This window comes from Choristoneura fumiferana, chromosome Z (genome assembly GCF_025370935.1).
Source record: "Choristoneura fumiferana chromosome Z, NRCan_CFum_1, whole genome shotgun sequence".
Lineage (NCBI taxonomy): Eukaryota > Metazoa > Arthropoda > Insecta > Lepidoptera > Tortricidae > Choristoneura > Choristoneura fumiferana.
Genome location: NC_133472.1, coordinates 16,804,052 through 16,826,266, shown reverse-complemented (window position 1 = coordinate 16,826,266; position 22,215 = coordinate 16,804,052). Strand labels below are relative to the sequence as shown.

General features: G+C 43.0%; 1 protein-coding gene and 1 pseudogene across 1 annotated transcript in view; both read right to left on the bottom strand.

Annotated features, from left to right (window-relative positions):
- Positions 1–284: 284 nt before the first annotated feature.
- Positions 285–8,280, bottom strand: LOC141429826 (uncharacterized; annotated as a pseudogene).
- A 2,647-nt stretch (positions 8,281–10,927) lies between these two features.
- Positions 10,928–22,215, bottom strand: part of RasGAP1 (Ras GTPase activating protein 1) — a 44,806-nt gene continuing 33,518 nt past the window's right edge. The window contains 12 exon segments of the mRNA XM_074090141.1: positions 10,928–14,003; positions 14,006–14,574; positions 14,752–14,884; positions 15,353–15,543; positions 16,729–16,870; positions 18,114–18,250; positions 19,198–19,308; positions 19,965–20,059; positions 20,165–20,308; positions 20,620–20,823; positions 21,279–21,495; positions 22,033–22,181. Of these exon segments, the coding sequence (XP_073946242.1) occupies positions 13,087–14,003; positions 14,006–14,574; positions 14,752–14,884; positions 15,353–15,543; positions 16,729–16,870; positions 18,114–18,250; positions 19,198–19,308; positions 19,965–20,059; positions 20,165–20,308; positions 20,620–20,823; positions 21,279–21,495; positions 22,033–22,181 (3,009 nt within the window). The 3' untranslated portion in view covers positions 10,928–13,086.

The following is a 22,215-nucleotide window of genomic DNA, read 5'->3' as shown; positions in this document are numbered from 1 at the left end:
CACACACGGTGGCGACGTGAAGAGCCACGTCCCCAGGCGGCCAGTGGGCGTCGCAGTGTCACTTCGTGCTCCCGTGGCGTTTCACAATAGCAACGAGAGAATTCCTGTGGGTTTTACTGGGTATCGTCCATATATGCATATGGTGCATTTTCCATACCACAAAACAAAGATTGCATTGCATAATAGCTTATCATAGGGTAGTTACGTTCCCGTGGTACAACCAGTTGGACATAGTAGTTGGACCACGGGTCGGGAGGGAGGGTGAGCTATGTAAAAGAAGACGGTTTTCAAAAATAACTGTATTAACACGAAACATTACACAAACATTAAGCAATCATAAAAAAGGTCATTGTTTTATCAATAGCATCGTCACTATTCAGTAAGGACTTAAAATTCGTATCTGAAAATCGGTAAGAAAGTAACAAAACAATGAAACGTGTTTTATGTCACAAAGAAACTACGTAGTTAATTTATAAATTTTCAGACACAAGCTTTTTACATAATATTGACGACATTCGCTGAATTAAACAAATCAATCCTATGAATTTATTGAGATTAGCAGGGCCTGTCCTTTTGTTATATTATTAAATTGCAGATATTTTATTTATCCTCGCGTAATAAGCAATGAGATATTTTTCCACAGCCGTTCGCACTGAACAGGCGGAAAAAAAATCCAAACTATAAAATCAGTTTTATTTTAGGGCACCATAACTCAGAAGGAATGAAACGGAACAGTTTGTTATAGGATCACTTCATTGTTGGTCTGTACGTGCGCCAGTCTTATTCCCCTATTTTAAAACGTAGATATGTAATATAATCAATCATTATACTCGTTGCTGTCTTAGCAAGAGCACAATTTCAGGTGTACAGGTGTCTAAAAGTGAAAATATGGATTTATCGATTATATACCTAATAGCATTTAATTTTATTGATAATTCTTCAGATGACGATGCGATGCTGATGCAGTATATTTAATATATCGCTTAAGAACTCGCGTCAGAAAAGGCTATATCATATAAGGCCGACAACGCATTCAAAGTCAAAATGGTAGGTCCATGGGTGGCGATGACTACTTTTTGTAGTCTTTAATACAAAGAAAAGGAACATTCTGTAAAAGCCCAAAAATACCGTAAGATAAATTGCTACAATTATTATTTACATATGTATATCTTACAATTTGACAAGCTTAATTAAATCCGCTTAAATTAGGGTCTCAAGGTAGCTTAAGTTTCAAATGTAAAGTTATTCATACATATCGTACTCATATTTTTAGCATTCGGGTGGCAGTTTTTGAAATAATATGGATATTGTTACACATGATTTTGTTGGAGCAAGATTGCAAAAATGCCCACTAAAGCATTATATTATTACCGTACCTATTCGACCAATAACATTAACTGATCAGGTCTGACGGAACTGTAAGAAAAGCCCAAACCGTTTTAGCTTGCTAAATATCAGCAATAGCTAATTATCTTTAATGGTCAGTTAGAAATTATTTTCTGGAGGAGGTAATATAATAAAAACATTAGTATAAAGTTAGGCGATATAACAATTAAGGTAAAATCATTATTTTATAAGAGTATCTTACAAGATTCATATTTACTTCCTAATCTTACAAACCAAAATGTACTTAAAGTAACTTAACTCCATCATTCCCTGGTCATGTCTCGCAAATCATTATTTTGCTTTGGCGCATTAACTATATGTACTTGAAAGGTCTAGATAATTAACTAAATGTAAACAAAACGTCAATTATTTGTCTTATATTGAAATTCCCCCATTAGTCAATTACCTAAACCTTTTGAGTATTATTTGTCTATCTTGTAAGGCGTTACATAGGCGAGACTATAAATCGACAAGGTGCAAAAATGTGCAGCAACTTTGGATGCTAACATGTTCTTTTATTAATGGTGTACCCAGGGAGTATTATATTAATATTTAGTCCTGTAGAAGTATTCTTATTTAATGGAGCAAATTCAAGTTCCATTCAAAAGAAATAGACATCTCTGAGCGCTGCAAATATAAATTACAGTCAATCGTTAGTAAAACGCTTATGGAAATTCGTCGAAAGTTATTGCATTAATGTAATTCCTAAAAATTAATACTTACTTCATTCCTATAGTACAGTCAAGGTCAGAAATTCCAAAATATAAACATCAACCCAATAATTGTCAATCAGCGTACATTTATCACGTTGTAAGTAATTCTTGCAATCAGGTCCAGGAACGGTTGTTTAAGAATGTCGGCGACTGTACTTTTAGCCGCACTCAGAAACGACGAGTGTTTTTATTTATTTATTTAACGAACGTCAAAACCATCAGCAAGGAATTTATACTAAAGAGAGGTGAAAAAAGCAACCCAGTATTGTTTTAACCGTTTGTCTTTCTCCGTCCTATTAACCAAAATTTTGTGGGTTTTATGCTTTCAAGGCAATGAAACTATAATAGAAAAATCAGAAAACTACAGTACAAATAAAAACTAAAATCGGAAAGTAAAATTTCAGAGATTAATAGTGATCTATCGATTGAAAAGAGCTTTTTTCAAGGTGAGCAGTATAATGTCCTATAGATATTGTATGGCCCAATTGCATAACAAATTGCAAGCTTATAGTATTAGCGATTTTGTATTGAAAGGCACTAATACTATTTGCTTGTAATTTGTTTTGCAATTGGGCCCATGTCATATAAACACGCACACAGATAGTGCCCAAGATATTCCAGTTTCCCAGTAATTCGCAAACTGAGTAACTGGGTTAGATTCCCAGCCCCATCTACTCTTTTCTCATTTCGTTTTATTAACGGTATGATACAGAAAAATAAGTTTTTATCGTTTCTTTTTATACTATCGGGTGTCCCAAAGAGGACGCAAGATTTAAATTTGCCGCTATTTTTGTATTCTAGTGCTGGCAACCCTAAAAAGAAACTATTTGACAGCTGAATGTTTAGGGTTTGTAAAAATGGCGGGTTTTACGAAAGAGAAGTTTGGCGTGTACGGTTCGAAAATTCCGTGCAAAACTTGATTTCATCAACTGTGAGCAGAGCGGTTGCAAAATTCAGGGAGAGTGGATCAATTCATGATGTTCATTCCACTGGTCGTCCAAAAATAAGCCGTTCAAATGGCAATGCTTTAAAAGAGGAAATTCGACGCTGCATTGGAGAAATTCAGCCGCATCTATGCAAAATGGTCATAGAAAATTTTGACAAAAGAGTGCGTATGTGCCAGCAAAGCCGAGGAGGGCATTTGCCTGACGTATTATTCCACAAATAATCCTTTTTTATGTATTTCAAGATTTTATATACAAATATATTATAACGAAAAAAAAAGTGTTTTTCATCTATTTTAAATCTTGCGTCCTTTTTGCGACACCCTTTATATTATGTTTGTTGAAATAGTAAACAAAAAATAAATCGGACAAAAAATCCTGATATTGGGAGGGTTATGGGCATTTTATTACATGAAGCCTATATTTTTTTCTGGACAATAATAATGGTTTTAGTTTGTAATTCGGTCTATCAAAAAATCGGTTTATAGAAGACGTTTTAGGTTATCGTATCGCAAACACATAGGCGCGGCAACGAATCGCTACCGCCTGGCCGGCAATCAGATCGACATCGCACTTATGGCGAGACGTCGGCTGATTGATAACTAGCGGTCAAAGTTAGCTATTGTCGACGTGCAATAGTTTGAAGGCAAGTGGCGGGGCGTTCGCGGGAGGTGTGTCCGAATGTGGCCCCCGTCGATCCACGCGCCCTCGTGGATGTGAAACTAAACTACCGCAGCGAGCCAACGTAATAAGCGCGGTGACCATTTGAATGCTGTTAAGAATCGACTTTCAGCCTAAGAATACTGGCTCGAGGCTCGAGTTCAGACGGTGCCGATCCAATGCAGTCGATAAGTGTATCATACATAACCTTAATTAACTTTATCATTATTGACGACTTTAATTCCGTGGACTCAGGATTATCATAATCATAATTAAAACTGTTAACTCAAATAAAAACTACAATAAAACAAAAATGCTCATGAACTAGCGAATCTTTGATGCAAGGTTTGAGTTGTACTCGCTGGCGTGGGCGTGCAGTTTATGCCAGCCGGCGATTCGCCGGCCACGGCCTGGTTCTGGTTTGAAGCTTTCCCCTGAATGGCTGCTATTTCTTTTTGAAGTTTTGCATTTAGAACCGGTTTGACTGAAAATCTGCCGCTGACGCCACGACCGCGCGCGCGCCCCCGACCGCGGCCGCGAGCGCGCGCCCGCCCGCTGCCGGTGGACTTGTTGGACCTGTTCGACCGAGTGGACCCAACGGAGTTCACGCTTCCTGGGCCACCTCGTTTTCTGTAGCCGCCTAATTGATTAGTTAACTGGACGAGACTTTGTTCATTTAGATAGCTAGTGTTACCACTGCTATTACGACGTCGTCGTTTAGCTAAGTCGTTAGCCACGCTGACGGTTAACTGAGTTGGTGAGTTAAATGTATTATTTCTAGAAAGAGAGTTATTCCTAGAACGAGAGTTATTTCTAGAGCGTGAATTATTTCTAGAAAGTGAATTATTCCTTGACCGTGTAAAAGTTTGAGATCTAATAACATTATTTTGAAATAGCAAATTCTGACGTTGCTCCTTCAGGATTTGATCAGATCTAAGTCCCACCATACTATATCTATTGCGAGTGGTCAAGCCTCGACCACGTTTCGAAATCCCCCTTTTGGCAAGCGCTAGAGGTTTGCCGACGTTGACGGCCAGCCCTCTGCGGGTGGCGACGCCGAGTCTGCTGTGGATGTCTCCTCGCACTTTCGGGATGGAGCGCGAGCGGCGGCCTTGAGGCCCTCCTGCTGCAAACACAAAAACGATTGCGTTAATACGAACAGAGTATACTTAACTGTCGGCCATTTGACAGGAAGGATGAATAAGTGAAATCAGCAATAAAAAAACATACAGCTACTTTTTTCGCATAGTTTGCTTATTATATTATAAGCACATAACCTAACCAACGAAAGTGGGAAAACCCCTGACTTTGTCACTTCAAAGTTCAATATCTAAAAACGGCTGAACCGATTTTGATAAAACATGTCTAACAACCAGCGCTAGAAAACCTGCTTTCAATAAAAAAAACCGCATTCAAATTGGTGTACCCGTTTAAGAGCTACGGTGCCACAGACAGACAGACAGACACACATAGCGGTCAAACTTATAACACCCCTCTTTTTGCGTCGGGGGTTAATAAAAAGAAAAGTTCTGACTAATTGATTGACTTACTTATCAACGCCGAACCTAACCCCTGACCCAGAAGGTTAAAATTTTGCATAGAAGCTCTTATTATAAACCTGATTATAAATCTATGTGACGAATAAGAACAGACTTTTGGAAATAAGTCTAGCAACAAGGTAAGATAGGAAATGCAGGTTTGTATAGGTACTTCTGTAATTTTTAAGAGTATTCTGAAGACTGAAATAACTTTTAGTAATTACGTTATTCCATGGAATGATAAATTCTGGTTTTCTGAGCGTTTCGCATGTGTGGACAAATATAGTTTTTAGAGAGGTTAAAAGGAAAAGGTAAATGTGCTGTATGTACCTCGGAATAATGGGTTTTGTACTGGGGTCTGTCCTCTGAGCTGTGAGCGTGAGCGCGATGCGGACCGAGCACGGGAAGCGGAGCGGCCTGGCTGGCGCGAGCGGGAGCGGGAGCGGGCGCGGGACGGCGCGCGGCGCCCGCGGCCCCTCGCCCGCGCGCCCGGCCGCCGCCGCCCCCGCGCGCTTCTGCCTGCGAGCGCGAGCGCGACCGCGAGCGGGCTCGCGAACCTGCTCGCCCTAGCTGTGAATCCGGGGTGGTGGTGCGAGTCTGGGAGCGTCCGCGGCGGATGCCCCGCCCGCGACCGCGCCCTGTCCCGCCGCCGCGCCCTCGCCCGCGCACGCCTGAACCACCTCTACCGCGTGATCTGCCCGCTCTTATTATATCATCTGCAAATATTATACATGTACAGCCAAGTGCAAAGATATTGACACGGCCGAAGTTACAAAAATATGTATACATAACTTTATGCACTTAACATTAAGGTTGTGTATACATATTTTTGTAACTTTGGCCGTGTCTATATCTTTGCACTTGACTGGACATGTTTCAATGAACTAGATAAAGCAAACCCTTCTTTTGGATTCATGCTCACCAACTAAGCTTTGGGTCACAAAATATTTACTATAATGTTTAATATTTATTATAATGTTTTTTCCTCCAGTATTTAATAGAAATGGGCCAAACACGGGTTTCACCGAATACGAATATTCGGCCGAATGTTCGGCAAAACTTTTACCAAACCAAATATTCGGTATAATTGATTCCTTTACATAAAAAATACAAGTCTGAACTTATTGTTGCAAAGCACACGGATGGAAGCCTAACCCTCCCGCCCGCTACCCCCGCTGTAGCCGATGTTGTTCTTGCATCATCTAGTAAATAGTAAAACTTCAACACATGGGTTGGTTTTGGTTATTATTTCAAAAGTCTCTTTTAACAAGATTCTTTTAACATAACATAAAGCCTGATTGTACTTCATAAAAATAACACATTTAACATCAACTCAGACATAGCTCAATACAGTAAAAAGTTAGAGTACCATTTTGCTGAACATTCGGTTATTTAGCCGAATACCAATATTCGGTAAACCTGCTGAATACCAAATATAAAATGAATATTCGGCCCATCCCTAGTATTTAACAATAACAACGTAATGGACAAGGCTGCGATTCCACCAGATATGTGCGAGGATGTGTTGCAGGGAATGTGTTTGTCATAAACCAATCGAAACACTTCCTTTGCCTATCCTCACCATTGGCGTGCATTTGGTCAGTTCCAGGGTAGGCAAATGGTGGTTTGCACCGCAGCAGCAGGAACAGCAGGGTAGACAGCAGTAGGTACTGCCTACTCAATCCACACCATAGATCCTCACTCAGCACAGCTCTAGTGGAAACAGCTCAATAGAGCGAGGATAGGTAAATGAAGTATTACTACTGGTTCATGACATACACATTCCTTGCAACGCATCCTAGCATATCTCTGGTGGAAAGGCAGCCTAAAAATATATATTGTCAACTGCACTTTATTTAAATACTAAGCACTTCTTCCTATTTTAAAAGATGTAGATGGGCCATGATTTCACCATTTTGCACACATTTTTATAGTTTTTCCATATCTGTCATATTAAGGGGCTGTTTCACCATCCATTGATAACTGTTAACTGACGGTTAAATGTGATGCCGTCTCCGTCTATTCGAACAAAACAAATAGAGACAGCTCACAGCCTCACATTTAACCGTCAGTTAACACTAATCAATGGATGGTGAAACAGCCCCTAAATGTTTTCATACTAGGTTCATACTGAGAAGTGTCAGATTGCAAAGCTTTTTCAGGCATCACTTTTAGCTACTGTAATCTTGAGGATGCTAACCCTTGGGGATGTGCCCAGAGGGCCTAGCTAGCATAGCTCCAGACAGACAGACAGCCACAGACTGGATGCCACAAGATAGATGGCAGCGATGAGGTAAATGGCGATAGCGGGATAACCTAGTCACAGACTACTATAAGGGATACTCCGTAATCTAGTCACCTTCCTTAAAATCTGGATGGGTAGGTACCTCAAAACCGGAACAAATGGACGATCTTTGGCCATCGACGTCACATATATCTCCACAAAAGTAATATAAAATAATTCTTTATGCGATCTCAACCTAACCATACGTTGTTATTTACACAAATTTTATAAGCACGTCATTACTGAATGGCGCGGCATGAATTGGCGGTAAATAATTTTAAGTCATTTATTGCCGTGGGATTTTATAATAAACTATTCAGAAATGTTCAAAAATAAGTATTTTTTTTAATACAATCTCAAAATAGAACTTACCTAATGACATATTTACTGAATCAGCCATCGTTGAGGTTATTACTTATTAAAATATCGTACAACCAAGGAGTTTATTTAGTTAGTTACACTGTCAGTTCTATATAGTGCGTTTTGTTTGACTAGGTGTTTTAAATTAATAGGGCAGCAGGGCACATATAATATCAACACTTAGCGACTTCCATCCAAGTGGTTTGGGATTTCATCTAAAGCCAAGCCAGCCAAGTGATATTTATTGCGGTTATCTCTTTATCTAGCAGTGTAGTCAGAGGACCTACTCCGAAATTTGAAGTTCGTATCTTATCGGCCTTCTCACTCTCGTATTAAATAGTAAGTGTCAGAGGGACGGAACGACACAAACTTCGATTTTCGAATTTCGTAGTAATCCCCCGCTGTAGTGAATGAACAAAGATGAATGAGAATGAGCGAGCACCACAGACTACTTAGTGACTCGGTGTTGCCATTGAGAAATTAATAAAGCCTACCCTTCAAGTATTCGTCTAAGTAATATATTATGAAATAATGTATGTATGTACTTCATCATACCTACGCTCGGCCAAAGTGGCAAAGTCTTAAGAACTTAAAGTCACTAAACTCGGCCGTCTAGACAGAGCAATGATGAGGTGCGGTGCGGGGGAGAGGGGCGTGGCCCCGCGGGCGCCCCGTGCACCCGTCGTTCAGTGCGCGATGGTACTAGCTGCGAAGGGTGTCGCAATTTTTCGTGAATATAATTTAATAATTTATTGTTCCGATACAGGAGTGGCCAATTTATTATACATGCGTTGTGCATGTGAAGTATACGGCTGTATGTCAACGTCGTACAGCCGTAATGATGGACAATTGAGATTCCATAAATTACGTAAAATAAAATCCCCCGCTCTGTCCGTTAAGTGTACGTAATTAACTACTACCTAAGTATTAAAAAAAATGTTCACGAGGAACTTTTAGACAATAAAGGGGATGCTACACTACACGGTTGCCAAAAAGCCTCCGACGGCGCGCGGCGCAGACTGTGTGTGAGCGGTTTAGGGTTTCACGATCCGATCCGATATTTTCAAGTATCGATACAACATCATACGATACATCGATCTTTTGTATCGATACATAAGAATCCAATTTTTGCTTGGATCGATACAAAACTGCCAGTATCGAATTAAACGGATCGGAAACCGATGACACCTAATTTCTTATCACATAACAGCAGCAGCGCTTAGCAGTGCTTGCACTGTTGTGTTTCGGCGTGGAGAGTAAAACAGCCGGTGAAATTACTGGCACGTGAGGTATCCCATCTTAGGCCTCTAGGTTGGCAACGCGTCTGCAATACCCCTGGTGTTGCAGATGTTTATGGGCGGTGGTGATCTCCTACCATCAGGAGACCCACTTGCTCGTTTGCCATCCAATCGAATAAAAAAAAAAAAAAACAAGTACTTATAGTCACTATTTTTGATTATCTCCATGATATTATCTCAACCATTGCTTAGGTATTGAATAAAATACTTATGGGACGGGTACCTTTTAAAACGTTTATACACATCTCGTATTACAATAGCGCTGGCGCGGTTCGGCATAAATTTTCGACTAAGGAATCAAAGGAATAAGAGTACCTATTAATTATGACTATTTTTATAGGTGGGTAAGTTTCTTTTAGTTTAGAATTGGATAGCTGACACCTTCACCTCGCTAATTCATTTGATTCGTATTGTATTCAGCACTGTGACAGCATTTTGTTAAATATCTATTTTAATAGTTTTACTTTCTGTGCTAGTATAATATGTTTTTAGCCACAAGGCTCTACCAAATAAATCGAAGAAATCGAAGCTGCTTATCAAGATTATTATTTCTAAATAGCCTACGATTTGAAAATTGATGTTTCTAGATATTTTCTATTTTCCCCGAAACTACAAATATGATGGACCTAATTATATATGTATATTACAAAAAAAAAGTTACTTAATTTAAAAGAGAATCGCTTGATTTGATTGATTCCATATTCGATACGATATTTAGAGGATCGTAGTATCGAAGCCATTCGATACAATCCCAGTATCGTATCGCATAATCGCGATCCGAATCGATCCAAGGTATCGATACAATAGTATCGTGCATCCCTAGAGCGGTTGCTTGCTAGGCGGCATCTGTGGCGGCATTATCAAAAAGAAACAGCAGGGCTACTCCGAAACTCGAAGTTCGTGTCGTGCGGTCCCTCTCGCTCTCGCATCAAACAGTGTAAGTGTCAGAGGGACCGCACGACACGAACTTCGAGTTTCGGAGTAGCCCAGCAGAACGCCAACGCCGCGCGGCAATTCGCTTTATAATACCCGACAATCGCGACTCGGTATAAGTGTGAACTAAGGCATCGATATTAAGTAATAATATATCTACTTACAAACAAACAAAATTACGACTTCATCGTATTACTTTTTTTATTCATCATCATCATCATTATTACGACTTCAAAAAAAATGTTATGAACCCCTTCTTCTGTGACCTTCTAGAGTCCAATGTTATCTTGAATGGACTATAGGCAGTAATTAATGCAGGTACATAATTATACCCACATTAATTTATACATACCTTATTATAGGAACGTACTTGCATATTACTTTTTTGTGACAACCCTGATACATTTCCAGTGTCTAGCCGATTGTCGGCATTTCGCGCTCAGACAAAGAACATTAACCACTATACATTTTTTTACACTGTGGCTCGGCGGTAACTAGGGTTGTCAATAGGTACTAATACTCTTTGGGTTGTCAACTATGGCTTATGCACAAAAAACTATTGTGGTAGTGGCACTCGGTAATCGGTATCTAGTTGTTGGATTTATTGTTGAGAATGAAACGGGAAGAATGGAAATATAAATTAATAATAACTAACCTATCTGTTTTGTGACTACCTATATGACGGACGTGTACGTTGATGTTTATATCTTATATCTTTTCTGTTTGTGTGTGCCTGTGTTTTGAAAAATAAAGTCTTATCTAATAAAAAATGGGTGTTGAGTGGAGTTTTTATTCAACAAAATGAAAATAGTTGAAATAAATAACATAATATATTTTTGTGAAATATTAATTTGTACATAACTTTATTTCATCATAGTTAAATCAAAGTATACCTCCATAAACAGAGGCCTACAAGGCACAATAAAAACGAAATCTTTGTTTTACAAACCAAATGTTAACGTTTGACAGAACCATCTATATAAAGAATTAATAAATTGCTAAAAATTAATTAAGCTAGTGTGCATTTTACAATAATATTTGACATTAAAATCTATAAATTGACTGCCATTTAAGGAAGTTACATTTAAATACAGAACCTTAACAAGTCAATTCGAAAAAGTCAGTCAATAGTTATTAGAATGGTGTTTTCCTACCTCAAATTACAAGGCCGTACTATTACGCATAATGCAAGGCCCGGCGTACACAAGTTTAGAATAGTTCATAATGCAATGCATGTACTCAGTACATTATGTTAAGCCACATCGATTCTTAAGTACACAGGCTAGTCATGCAAAACATTATAAGAGTATTGCTTGAAACAATTGACGAGGTCACAAGTACAATCGAGTTCATAAGATCTTTACTTCGCTTTGTTAAAAACTAAATGCCCCGACTAATGATCGGTTTTAAGTCCTCCAAGGAACAAATTATGCTAAAGGAGACCCAAAATATGTTTTAAAAGACGTATCCCCCGTTTTCTGTATGAATTTTGGGACTAGTGCAAGGATTTTTGTGCATGTTGGAGATATTTATTATCAAAATGTGTGTATCTAAGTTTACACAATACTCACGAACCAAAATGAAAAAAAAAGTATTATATGCTCAGTATGGAAAACTGGACAACAATGAGTATTTTTATTTATAAACAAAGGCCAAATTACAACACAATTGTCATTTCGACTAAAGCTTCTTCTCTCTTCTTCTTTGTTAAAATTTTGATATTGAAAAATAAGGGAAACAAATTAACTACATATTAAAATTTTACCAAAATAATTAAAGCCTAAAGTAAAACTGTCCTTTCCAGCTTAACTGGCAGCTGTAGGGTTAGATGGCATATTCTCTTAAATCAGCCATTCTCAAAATGTGCTCCGCGGAGCCCCGGGGTCCGCCAAGCTTCTGCGGGGGCTCCGCAAGTCCATAATCAAAATAAATACTTGTGGTGTACCGTAAGGCTGCAGAGTACAACCTCCTATCAAATTAATTGCTTTTGTAGTTGTTTTAGGGCTCTGGTAAATAATTAGTTTTCCAACAGGGCTCCGTCAATAAAACATTTGTGAACCGCTGTCTTAAATCATAACAATAAATAATAAATGGAGGCAAATCAGCTACAAACCGAGCAAGAGCAGCGCTTACCAAAACAGCAACAGAGCAAAGTGATCAGCTACATGCAGCCTTGCGTTGATATGTAACCGCGATACTAGGGTAGAGATGGGGTAGAGTACGACAATAACAACTAAGTGCAAATTAAACGAAGGTGCCATTGTTTTGGAAACCGTTACCTTTTTGACATGAAATGCTTGAACATGGCAACGATATCTTACGAAAAAAGTTCGTTTTGGACCGTTTTCTATTTGTCAAACTTACTGTCATACTATATCCCATTAATTTTATCAAAACATTTTATTCATTTATTTTGGCAAATACGAGAAACAAATGATATCGTGTACCTATATAATATATTAATTATATATACGTACAGTATACATTACATTACACACAGTGTGTATTTTAAAATAATTGGTTCGACTTTATTTTCTTCTTTGAAAATTTTAGTATTTTGGGCACTTAATAAAAAAAGTTCTAGATTCAAAATTAGACTTTTGTGTTAAACATTAGAAGCGATGAGAACGCCAATAAAAGTCTTCAGTACAACATTAAGATTTCCACTTATTATCGTGCTACAGGAATGAGAGTCGGATCCGCCGGCGACATAACAAAACACTTGGCACCTTTTGAGTATTAATGCTATCATTTAGACTTAACCATACCAGTATTCTTTCAGAAAACTACAAACTAGGGGAGGCACACACTTCAGGTCGACGAAAAGGAGTTCAAAAAATATCATAGAAATAGAAATAAATACATCTCTAGCCTACTTATTTACTTTACAATTGTGCCGTAACGATCGCCTCCTTTATCATTAGGAGCGAAGGTGCATGCGCGAGGAAGGGCTCAGTCCGTGTGTTACAGCTACAGCCGGATGTCGGTGGTGGCGGCGGCCAAGAGCGGCGGGTGCGCGCCGCGCCACGCCTCCGCGTACTCGGCGTCGGGCGCGCCCCCCGCGCCCGCCGCGCCGCCCGCGCCCGCCGCGCCGCCCGCACCCGCCGCGCCCAGCTCCGCCTCGCTGCTGCGCACGAACGTGCGGCACTGCACCTCCTCCGGGGCCCCGTATCGGTGCAGGCTCATGAACTTGAAATTGGCGACAATCGATGAATTGATCGGTCTGGTCGGTACGTTGACGGTGGTGGCGGAACGTTCGATGCGCTTGGCGCGAGTCTCGGAGGGCACGAGCTCGAGCGATTGTCCGCGCCCGTAAAGCCGCGATTGGCCGAACCGCGGCGTTAAGCGACCGATAAGGTTATCTTCCTTTCGCGAACACTTGCCAGACGATGACTGTGATTCCTCTGGTTGTTTAGGTTTTTTCTTTAAAAAAAAAGGCGTCAACCGTTCTGCGAGCGGTCGAGAAGAGTTTGATCCCGTGTCGTGAACATTCGATGTAGAATTTGAAGTTTTTAATGGTTTGATTGGATTCGCTTGTGGTTTTATAGGATTCGATTTTCGCTGAATACTAATTCTGGAAAATATTCCGTAATCTTCTCTGTCCTTGCGGTCTGTGGTAGTCTCTTCACAACTAATTTCATTGGAATCGTCCCGCTCATCTTCGCACACTTTGAGTACACAATAGGTGTCTCTTTGTAGCTCATCTAACAAGCTGTCGTCGTTTGAAAGCGTGTCACTTTTACTGGCAGGCCTGGGTTCAGGATGGTCAAGGGTGGCATCAAGATCGGTCGGCAAGCTGCTGGTGGAGCTGTAGTCGGGCGCAGGGGCGGGGGTGGGCGCGGGGGCGGGCGTGGGCTTGGGGTGGTGGCGCGCGCGCGCCGCCGAGTGCCCCGCGGCGGCACGGCCGGCGGCGTCTCCTCGCCTTCGGGACGGCCGTGGCTAGTGAAATTCATCATCAACTCGTACTCCTTACAACGGTAAGACGCATCCGGGTCGGGTCGCTTAGGTGGGCTGGCATCAGACTTGGGTCGTCTTTCGGGAGGTTTCAATTCGACGTCGACGTACTCACAGAGCGGGGGCCACTCGGGAGGAAGAGGCGCACGCGAGGGTGAGAGCCGCGCCGGCTTGGGTGGGCGCGCGGGCCGTCCGCCGGAGTTGTCGCTGTCCTCGGAGGGCTCTTGCTTGAGGCAGGACATGGTGAGGTAGCCGCTGCCGCTGGACTTGTTGGACTTGCCGGAGGAGCGCTCGTCGAGGTGGCGCGCTAGCTTGAGCGACTCGGTGCTGGAGGCGAGGTCGACGAGCGGCGGCGGCGCGGGCGCGGCCGCGGGCGCCTCGCCCTCCCCGCGCCAGCCGCGCCACAGGAAGGCGCCGCCCTCGCCCGCGCCCACGCCCACGCCCGCCATGCCCGACCCTGCCCCCGCCAGGTGAAGGTAGTTGTCGTCACCGATCGGAGCTTGTCTGCATAACATAACAAAGATTATGGTGAGGATGTGTGTTCATATACTTATCGTCGATATCAGCATGTTTCGTCCTAAATCGCAAATAACACTAATTTCGGAGTGGATAACAAAGTGTTGTTAAAGCGATTATTGGTCGTAGTTGTCATTGTTAGGTAGGTAGTGAGCGGGTACTGACTTGCTGCCGTATTTGGTCTCGCGCGCGAGCGAGCGCTGGTAGACGCGGTGGCGGTGCTCCAGGTTGAACATAGCCTCGCGCAGCTCGCGCAGCGTGCTCGCCGCCGCCTCGCGCTCCTCCGGGCTCGCGCCCTCTTCTAAACAAAAGTATACAGTTAGTAATAAAACAATCCTCCTTCGGCCAGTCGGGTAAGAAGAGTTTTTTGATATTCATAGATCCGGCTAGGCCACATCATGATGTGGGCAGCAGGTATTTTCCATTTCATTCAAATACAACCTGATTGAATAGGATAGATGTCACCATAAATAATCACCCCAATGACGACACAAAACACAAGGACAGAGGTGTACAGAAACCTGTAACAGGCCAGTTGACGCTACTATAATGTGATCCGTTTGACAACCTGTTATTTGCGTCATGTTTGTGATTAGTTCAATTAACGCCATCTAGTGATATTTCGCCTGTGAAGAAACCCCACGCGTCTGTAGAATTCCGTGTCCGTCCGCGTAGAATCCGTTTATAGGTATCCCGCGGGAACTATGCAATTTTCCGGGATAAAACTAATATTCATAGTATGAGTGTGAGGAGCAGGAGACAGTACCGGGCGGGCGGATGGCGCGGTCGTCGAGCGCGGGCGCGTGCGCGACGAGCAGCGCGTGCAGCCGCTGCAGGTCGCGCGCGGGGTCCAGCCGCAGCGCCAGCGCCGCCGGCCCGCGCAGCGTCTCGCGGTCGCCCGCCTCCGTCGCCTCGCACCCGCCGCACCCCTCCGCCTCCGCCTCGCGCCTCCCGCAACTACCAACAACAACACTAACTCTAATGCCCGATTCACATTATTCCAGTAAAATCGTGCCAATAACGATACATTCCGGGGTCACAATCCAAACGAGTTGCACAAGATCGATCGAACACCGCAGTGTCATGCTACTGGAACGGTTTTACTGGAATAATGTGAACCAGGCGTAAGGCTACGTACGCACTACGCGGTTTTAACGTGCCGTGCCTCTTCAAAGTATCGCTTGAGTAACCGCATGGTTAGCTGCATAGTGCGTACGGAGCCTAAGGGCTAGCACAAACATAGTTTAGTCATTGCAAAACTAGTATCTATGCGTTAGCCCTAACAGTGCCATCGAATCGGAAAGCTGACTCACTTTCATTTGATATCATTATTTGATTGAACACATCGACTAGGAGTAACAAAGCGAAAAAGAAGCAGGCTAAGTACGAGTTGAAATCGCGCGAAAATAGGTACCTACATACAAAGTAGGTCTCATAAGCAAAACTTGCGCAGTGTGGGTTGTTACTGACATAGAAAGACAGACTTCTGACTGTTTCCACCAGAGCTGTGCTATGCGAGGATATTATAAATTATAATTATTTCTATTGGTTAATAAAAAACACAATCCTTACAACAAATCCTCGCATATCTCTGGTGGAAACGCAGCCTTACAAGACTATATAATATACATACAATTTTTGACAAGTCGGTGGGAATCGTGTACGTGGTATGGTGGTAATAAGAATAAGTAAGTAATTCGTTAATTGTAAGCTGTGTACAAAGATGGTATATCACAAGAGTATCAACAGTTGCTCATTTCGAGCATACAATTTTTTGTTCTTAAGGCAGCGGCCACATGAAATCGCTCGATGCTCGTTTCCAGTGTCAAATCTGGTCACGTTGCTGAAAATGTTGAGCTTATCGCTGGAAAAAAAACCTCTTCAATTTCGGCATAAAACACTGTTTTTTATTTTTTTTAATTCACTCCAATTTATTTTATTTGTACCACTGCCATCTTCTCGCTGCTGCTCGACGCGGCGACTTGACGCTACTTTTTAGAGTCTCGGGAAATTCAAAATCACCTTCAAAATGGGGTCACGTGACCTGATTTATCGCTGCAAACGAGCGACTAGCGACTGCATGTGGGGGCACCCTAAGGCATCAACTTTTTTTTCTCGACTAGTTTTAAGTAGTATACGCACCAGGTCCACTCGGTGTCGGCGTAGTATCCGGTGTGCGGCGGCGCGGCGGGCGAGTGCCGGCACAGCGCCGTCAGCAGCCGCACCCACTCGGCGCGCTCCACGCAGTTGCTCGCCTGCACGAACACGACGCGCTCGCGGTGCACTGACAAAACAACAAACACTTACATAGTGTCCGGTTCCGAAACACGATCGGGTAAACTTGGTTCGTTTGAACCACAGAATATATAATAGTACTAACGTACAGCATGGCCACGCTCCGCCCCGCACCGGTTCGAGTTACCCCACCCCTCAAGCGCAGATTGCAGGAAAACCGCAGGAAAGCAGTCGGGTGCGCAACCGATGCGCAACGCGATGTATGTCGGCCGCACGGCACTAAGTTCGGGAGAAATTATTTTGCGAAATGGTAACGGTACCCTACCTAATTCCTTTTTCTAAATAAATAATGATTTCTGAAATTATCGCGATTAATACACGAAATAACTACCTACCGAATAATATGTTTAAGTTTGTAGTCGTATATTGCTTAAATACACAGACAGACACATTTAAGTAGGTTTAAATAAATAGGTAAGATTAACGATTTCATTTATTTGCACTATCAAAGCCACTACATATAAGTCGTTCAGTAAATGTCTTTGGTAGCACTTATTAGGGTTTTGCGATAGTCACCCTGTGTATCTTACGCACACATTGACGCGTGTACAGACATCGTCGTGCCTATGTAGATTCAAGAACGCGTATTTTGTACGGCGTGGCCGCCGTGTTGTTAGAACTTAGCGCCAAAGTAACCTCTTACTAAAAGTACTTTTCAAATAGAAAACACTTCATTACGAATATTTATTTATAAACACATCCTAATATTACATTTTATTATTTTTCGTCAACGTCATTGTTTCTATTTCGACTATAGGCAAACCAATACTACTCATTTTGTGCGAAAAATGGCGAAGCTTAAGGTATTTGGCGCTTGTCAGCGACTTCAAGTCCACTCTACATGTTGGGCTAACGTCGGGCATTCTGAAGGACGCTATAATTATGCTAGAGCGAGAAGGAAATATATGTATAGTAGTTACTCTAACGTATACATACAAAATCTCTAATGTAATAAGGCTTGGTTGGGATTAAAAGTACGAGTACCATTCCGATGTTGGCGACCGCGACTGGGTCTCGCGACCCACTGGTTATTACGATATGAAGCACTAAGATCATACATATGCAATGACATTTTCCACATACAAAAACTGTCACTTAATCGTGATCGCGAGAGTCGGAAACGTTACACAATGGGCCGTCATGTCGCAGTCACGCGCAGCGGCCCCAACATCGGAATGATACATCTACATGTTAGTTTCGGTCGGTCGGGGGTCGGGTTGTGTGAGAGTTACCTATTTGGAAGATGTTGTTGGTGCCGAGCGGCGCGCCGGCGGGCGGGCAGTCGACGGGCGCGACGGCCAGCACGCCGGCCAGCGGCAGCCGGTGCGCCGCCGACTTGGCGCCGCAGCGCGACCACGTCAGCTCGCCGCTGCAACACCACTCGCACGTCACACACACCACCAAAATATTCAGTTACGCCCAATTCGCACGAGACCTCATAAAACGTCTCGTTAACCCTTAATTGGAGCACCATTTATTGGAGCATATTGCCACAGAATCAAAAGCAGCCATCGAATACAAACCTGACAAGGAATATTTTTAAAGCTAGCAGTATTTTCAATAATTACAATGGATATTGTAACTTATAACTAAAACAATAAGGTTGAATTTCAAAGCCACTGCATGTGGCCGCTAAATCGCCTCTACCTTTTTAAGGGTTAAAAACCGATCTTAGCGTTGTTTTAAATACCACCACCAATATCTGACACAACAAGGCGTGCATAAATATCCGATACGACTCTTATTTCTACGGCCGGTAGGACGTGCCAGATATTTTTTGCATGCTCCGCTGTAGCAGATATTAATGCACAAACTATCATCGACTCACCATCCACTGATTAACGTGAATCCAACGTTGCTTGATTAAAAGCACCGTGATTTTAAAGTGCTATTATGTGAATACATTCATGAATATTAATTTGTATAACTTAAAAGGTTGTTTGGACGGACGGACTAGGATGGACGTTGAAAAAACTTTCGTCATAATTGGACACGATATTTCTCACAATATCATCTAAATAGGTCTTCATTTAAAATACTGGTCAAGTGCGACTTGTCATCGAATCTTGTAGATCTAAACTTTCATTGACTTTGACGTGACACAAAGCTAGGCCTTAGCAATTTTCAAAATAAAAATACAATTACTTTTGGAACAACTCATGGATATGTAAAACAAAAATTCGTGCCCATACAGTCTCGTGACTGGACTCTCTCAGTATTAGAGTGACGTCAAAAATACTAGTAGCTGCAGCCAGGTAGTAGTGTTTGGTTGTTGATTTAGGAGCAGCTAGTGCTAGTGGTGAGTGGGCGTGGTACCTGGTGAGCCGGAAGTGGCGCCTCTTGGCGTGCGCCTGCGCGGCGCGCGCCCAGCGCTTCCGCGGCGAGCTGGCGCCGCCGCGCGCGCCCTCCGACCGCTTGATCATCGTCCTACGAACACAAAGACGCGCGCTCTAGCCCCTTAACAGACACAACACACCTTAAGCTCGATACCGTACTACGCCCGCCGTACTCGATATCTCTACACACAAACTAAAAAAGCTCAAGCGGTTTCCAGTTCTTAGAAGCACAAATAGCTGCTCTGATTTAATTCATTTACGCGCTTCAGGCAGTACGGTTTTTTTTTTACAGGACATAGGTTACAAAAGCCGTTTAAACACAAGTATCGTGTTTAACTACAATAATCATGTGCATACATCATTCATGACTATATTTATTGCATTCAGTGCATTCTTCTCATCGTGTGACAGCTAACTACGAATCTGTTTCTAGCCTACGATATTTTTTACCAATGAAGTCTTAGCGTATAAGTATACAAAATTAGGTCAGGGTAACAGCAGAACTAATTGAGGACTGCTATACGTGTAAAATAATCACTGGACTAACACTACATTACGGCGAGCATTACCAATTTCACGTTTCCTTAATAACAAAAGCGTCCGTTGGCATTACGTAATGATATGAATATGAACCATACCCATATCTGATCCGGATGAGGCACAAACAAAGAAACATCAAGTTAGCGGGTTGTAAGTCGGGGGAGGGGCGGGGCTGGGTGGGGGCGGAGGCGGAGGTCGTGCACTCACCCTTCCTTGAGCAGCACGGGCGACTCCTGCACGCCGCTGCCGCGCTGCTCCGAGCTGCTGGAGATTATCTCCAAAAACTGCTTTATTGCTTGCACCTGACGAGACAACATACTCTTCACTAATCTCCCAATTATGTTATTTGGTGTTGGTGGTTTGATGGACACAAAAAAAAACAAAATGCGGTTAGAGTGAATACGCACATGTCGGGTAGTGCAGAAGCTGCGATAGAGCTCGGCCATGTACTCCTCCTTGCAGACCTGTTGCGCCGAGCGGCTGCTCACCAGGTTGCCCAGCGACTGGATAGTTTTCGAGATCAGCGTCAGCGTGCGGTTTGTTTGCGGGTCCTGGCAAAACGATTTCGATGTAATAGGTTGTTTAGGGCATCCTGAATCCTGTGTCCAAATGGCTACAATCTCACTCTAGCAAAGTACTTTACACTCCGTGAGCTCTTAAAAAAACTTTCGGATTTTAGAAGCATTCTTCGGGTATTGACGATGATACGCGATCGTTACATGCGGTTCAGTTCTGTTATCTACCTATTACCAAACGGCACAATCTGCAAATACACGAATGGTCAATTAAGCCTTGTTAGGCCGTAAGAGCGCAAGAAGGACTTACAGAGATATGTAAAGCGTGTTAGATAGAGAAAACTCACGATCTGTTCGGTGGTGAGATCGAAGAGTCTGGGGCCGAGGATGGCAGGCGCGAAGAACCGCAGGAATATGAAGCCCGACACGACGGAGTAGCGCACCTCCGCGTTGCGCGGGAAGTGCCGCGCCGCGCACTGCCGCAGCGCGTCGAACAGCCGGCACATCGCCGCCGGGCACATCGCGTGCGACGACGTTATCGCGTCGAACACCTGCCACAGTATCCAAATTGATCAGAATTATCTGCTTGCCTGACCCTACCATCCTGTTTGATTTTGGACCGGCCAATCAGAGAACAGCAATCTAGTGGTATCGCATTTTTTTTTTACAAAATTACTTAATGTAGGCGTTTTAAATAGACGAAGAGTTGTAGCGCTGTGCATTTTGTTTGACTCTCGCACATTGGCCGGTGCGGCACGGGTGCGGAGCGGCGCTACATGCAAATAATATAAATAACATATGTATTTTAAAAATCTTGCTCATTTAACAAGTGGCGAGTGGTCACGATTGACCAGGTTAAGCGCGACATGCATTACCAGCGACTCAATGATCATTAGAATTTTGAAATTTTACACACTGTGGCTAACAATACAATTTCACGAATATTTCGCGAGCGCGATTTTTTGTGTGTATGTTTTTTTAAGTGAAGTGCGCGCTTTAATCATACCCGTTCGACATAGTCCTTGAGGTTGGCGAGGTTGGTGGAGACGGCGGCGGAGGGCTTGACGCGCGCGGGGTCGATCTCGCAGGGGCGGCGCTCCGCGAGCACGGCCAGCAGCGTGGGCCGCAACACGGCGCGCAGGTACGCGGCGCCGCTCAGCCGCATCGCCTCGTCCATCATCTTCGACACCAGCGTGTTTCCGCGGAAGATCGTTGTCGCGTCGCTGCACGCATACAACACCTCGCATATTATTCCACCTCGCACCACTACAATTACGTATCTGCTGAAATATTTGCGTTAGCGAAAGAGACGCACTATTCGTTAGAGAAGATACCAATAGCGCAACGCAAACATGCAGCGCCAAGTGAAGTGCGGGCTTCACTTGAAATTTTGTTTAGAAATAAAATAGTTGGCTCTCACCATGCATTTAGTAATTAAACATATGACTAAGTTTGTCTTAGTGAAAGTTCTTACGACGTTGAAAAAAAATTTCACTGGACTTCTAACTATCCTGTTATCTGTTAATTTCAGGTATTAATGTACTATAAAGAGTTTTACAATACAATACTTTCATAAGTTTTAAAATAGCCCTAATATTAAGTAAATTCTACAGACTTAACAATGTACAACGCGCCACGCTGTGACAAAGAAAAAAAAGCGAATAAAATTATTGCTGGTTGGGTTGCAAAGCAAAGGTACAAACGATTTGAGTAGAGAATCGCCGTAGCAGAGAGCAAGTAGAGCAAGGCTAGACACTAACGTGAGAACAGATATCTCTGCGTCGGCGAGCTCGCGCACGATGGGCACGATGAGGTCGTGGTGAGTGAACAGGCGCACCAGCGGCTGCGCCGCGTCCGTCTTGCTCGACACCACCTCGCCCAGGATGTACACCGCCGACGACGTTATAGGCTGCGAACAACAACATAAAACACATATAAATACA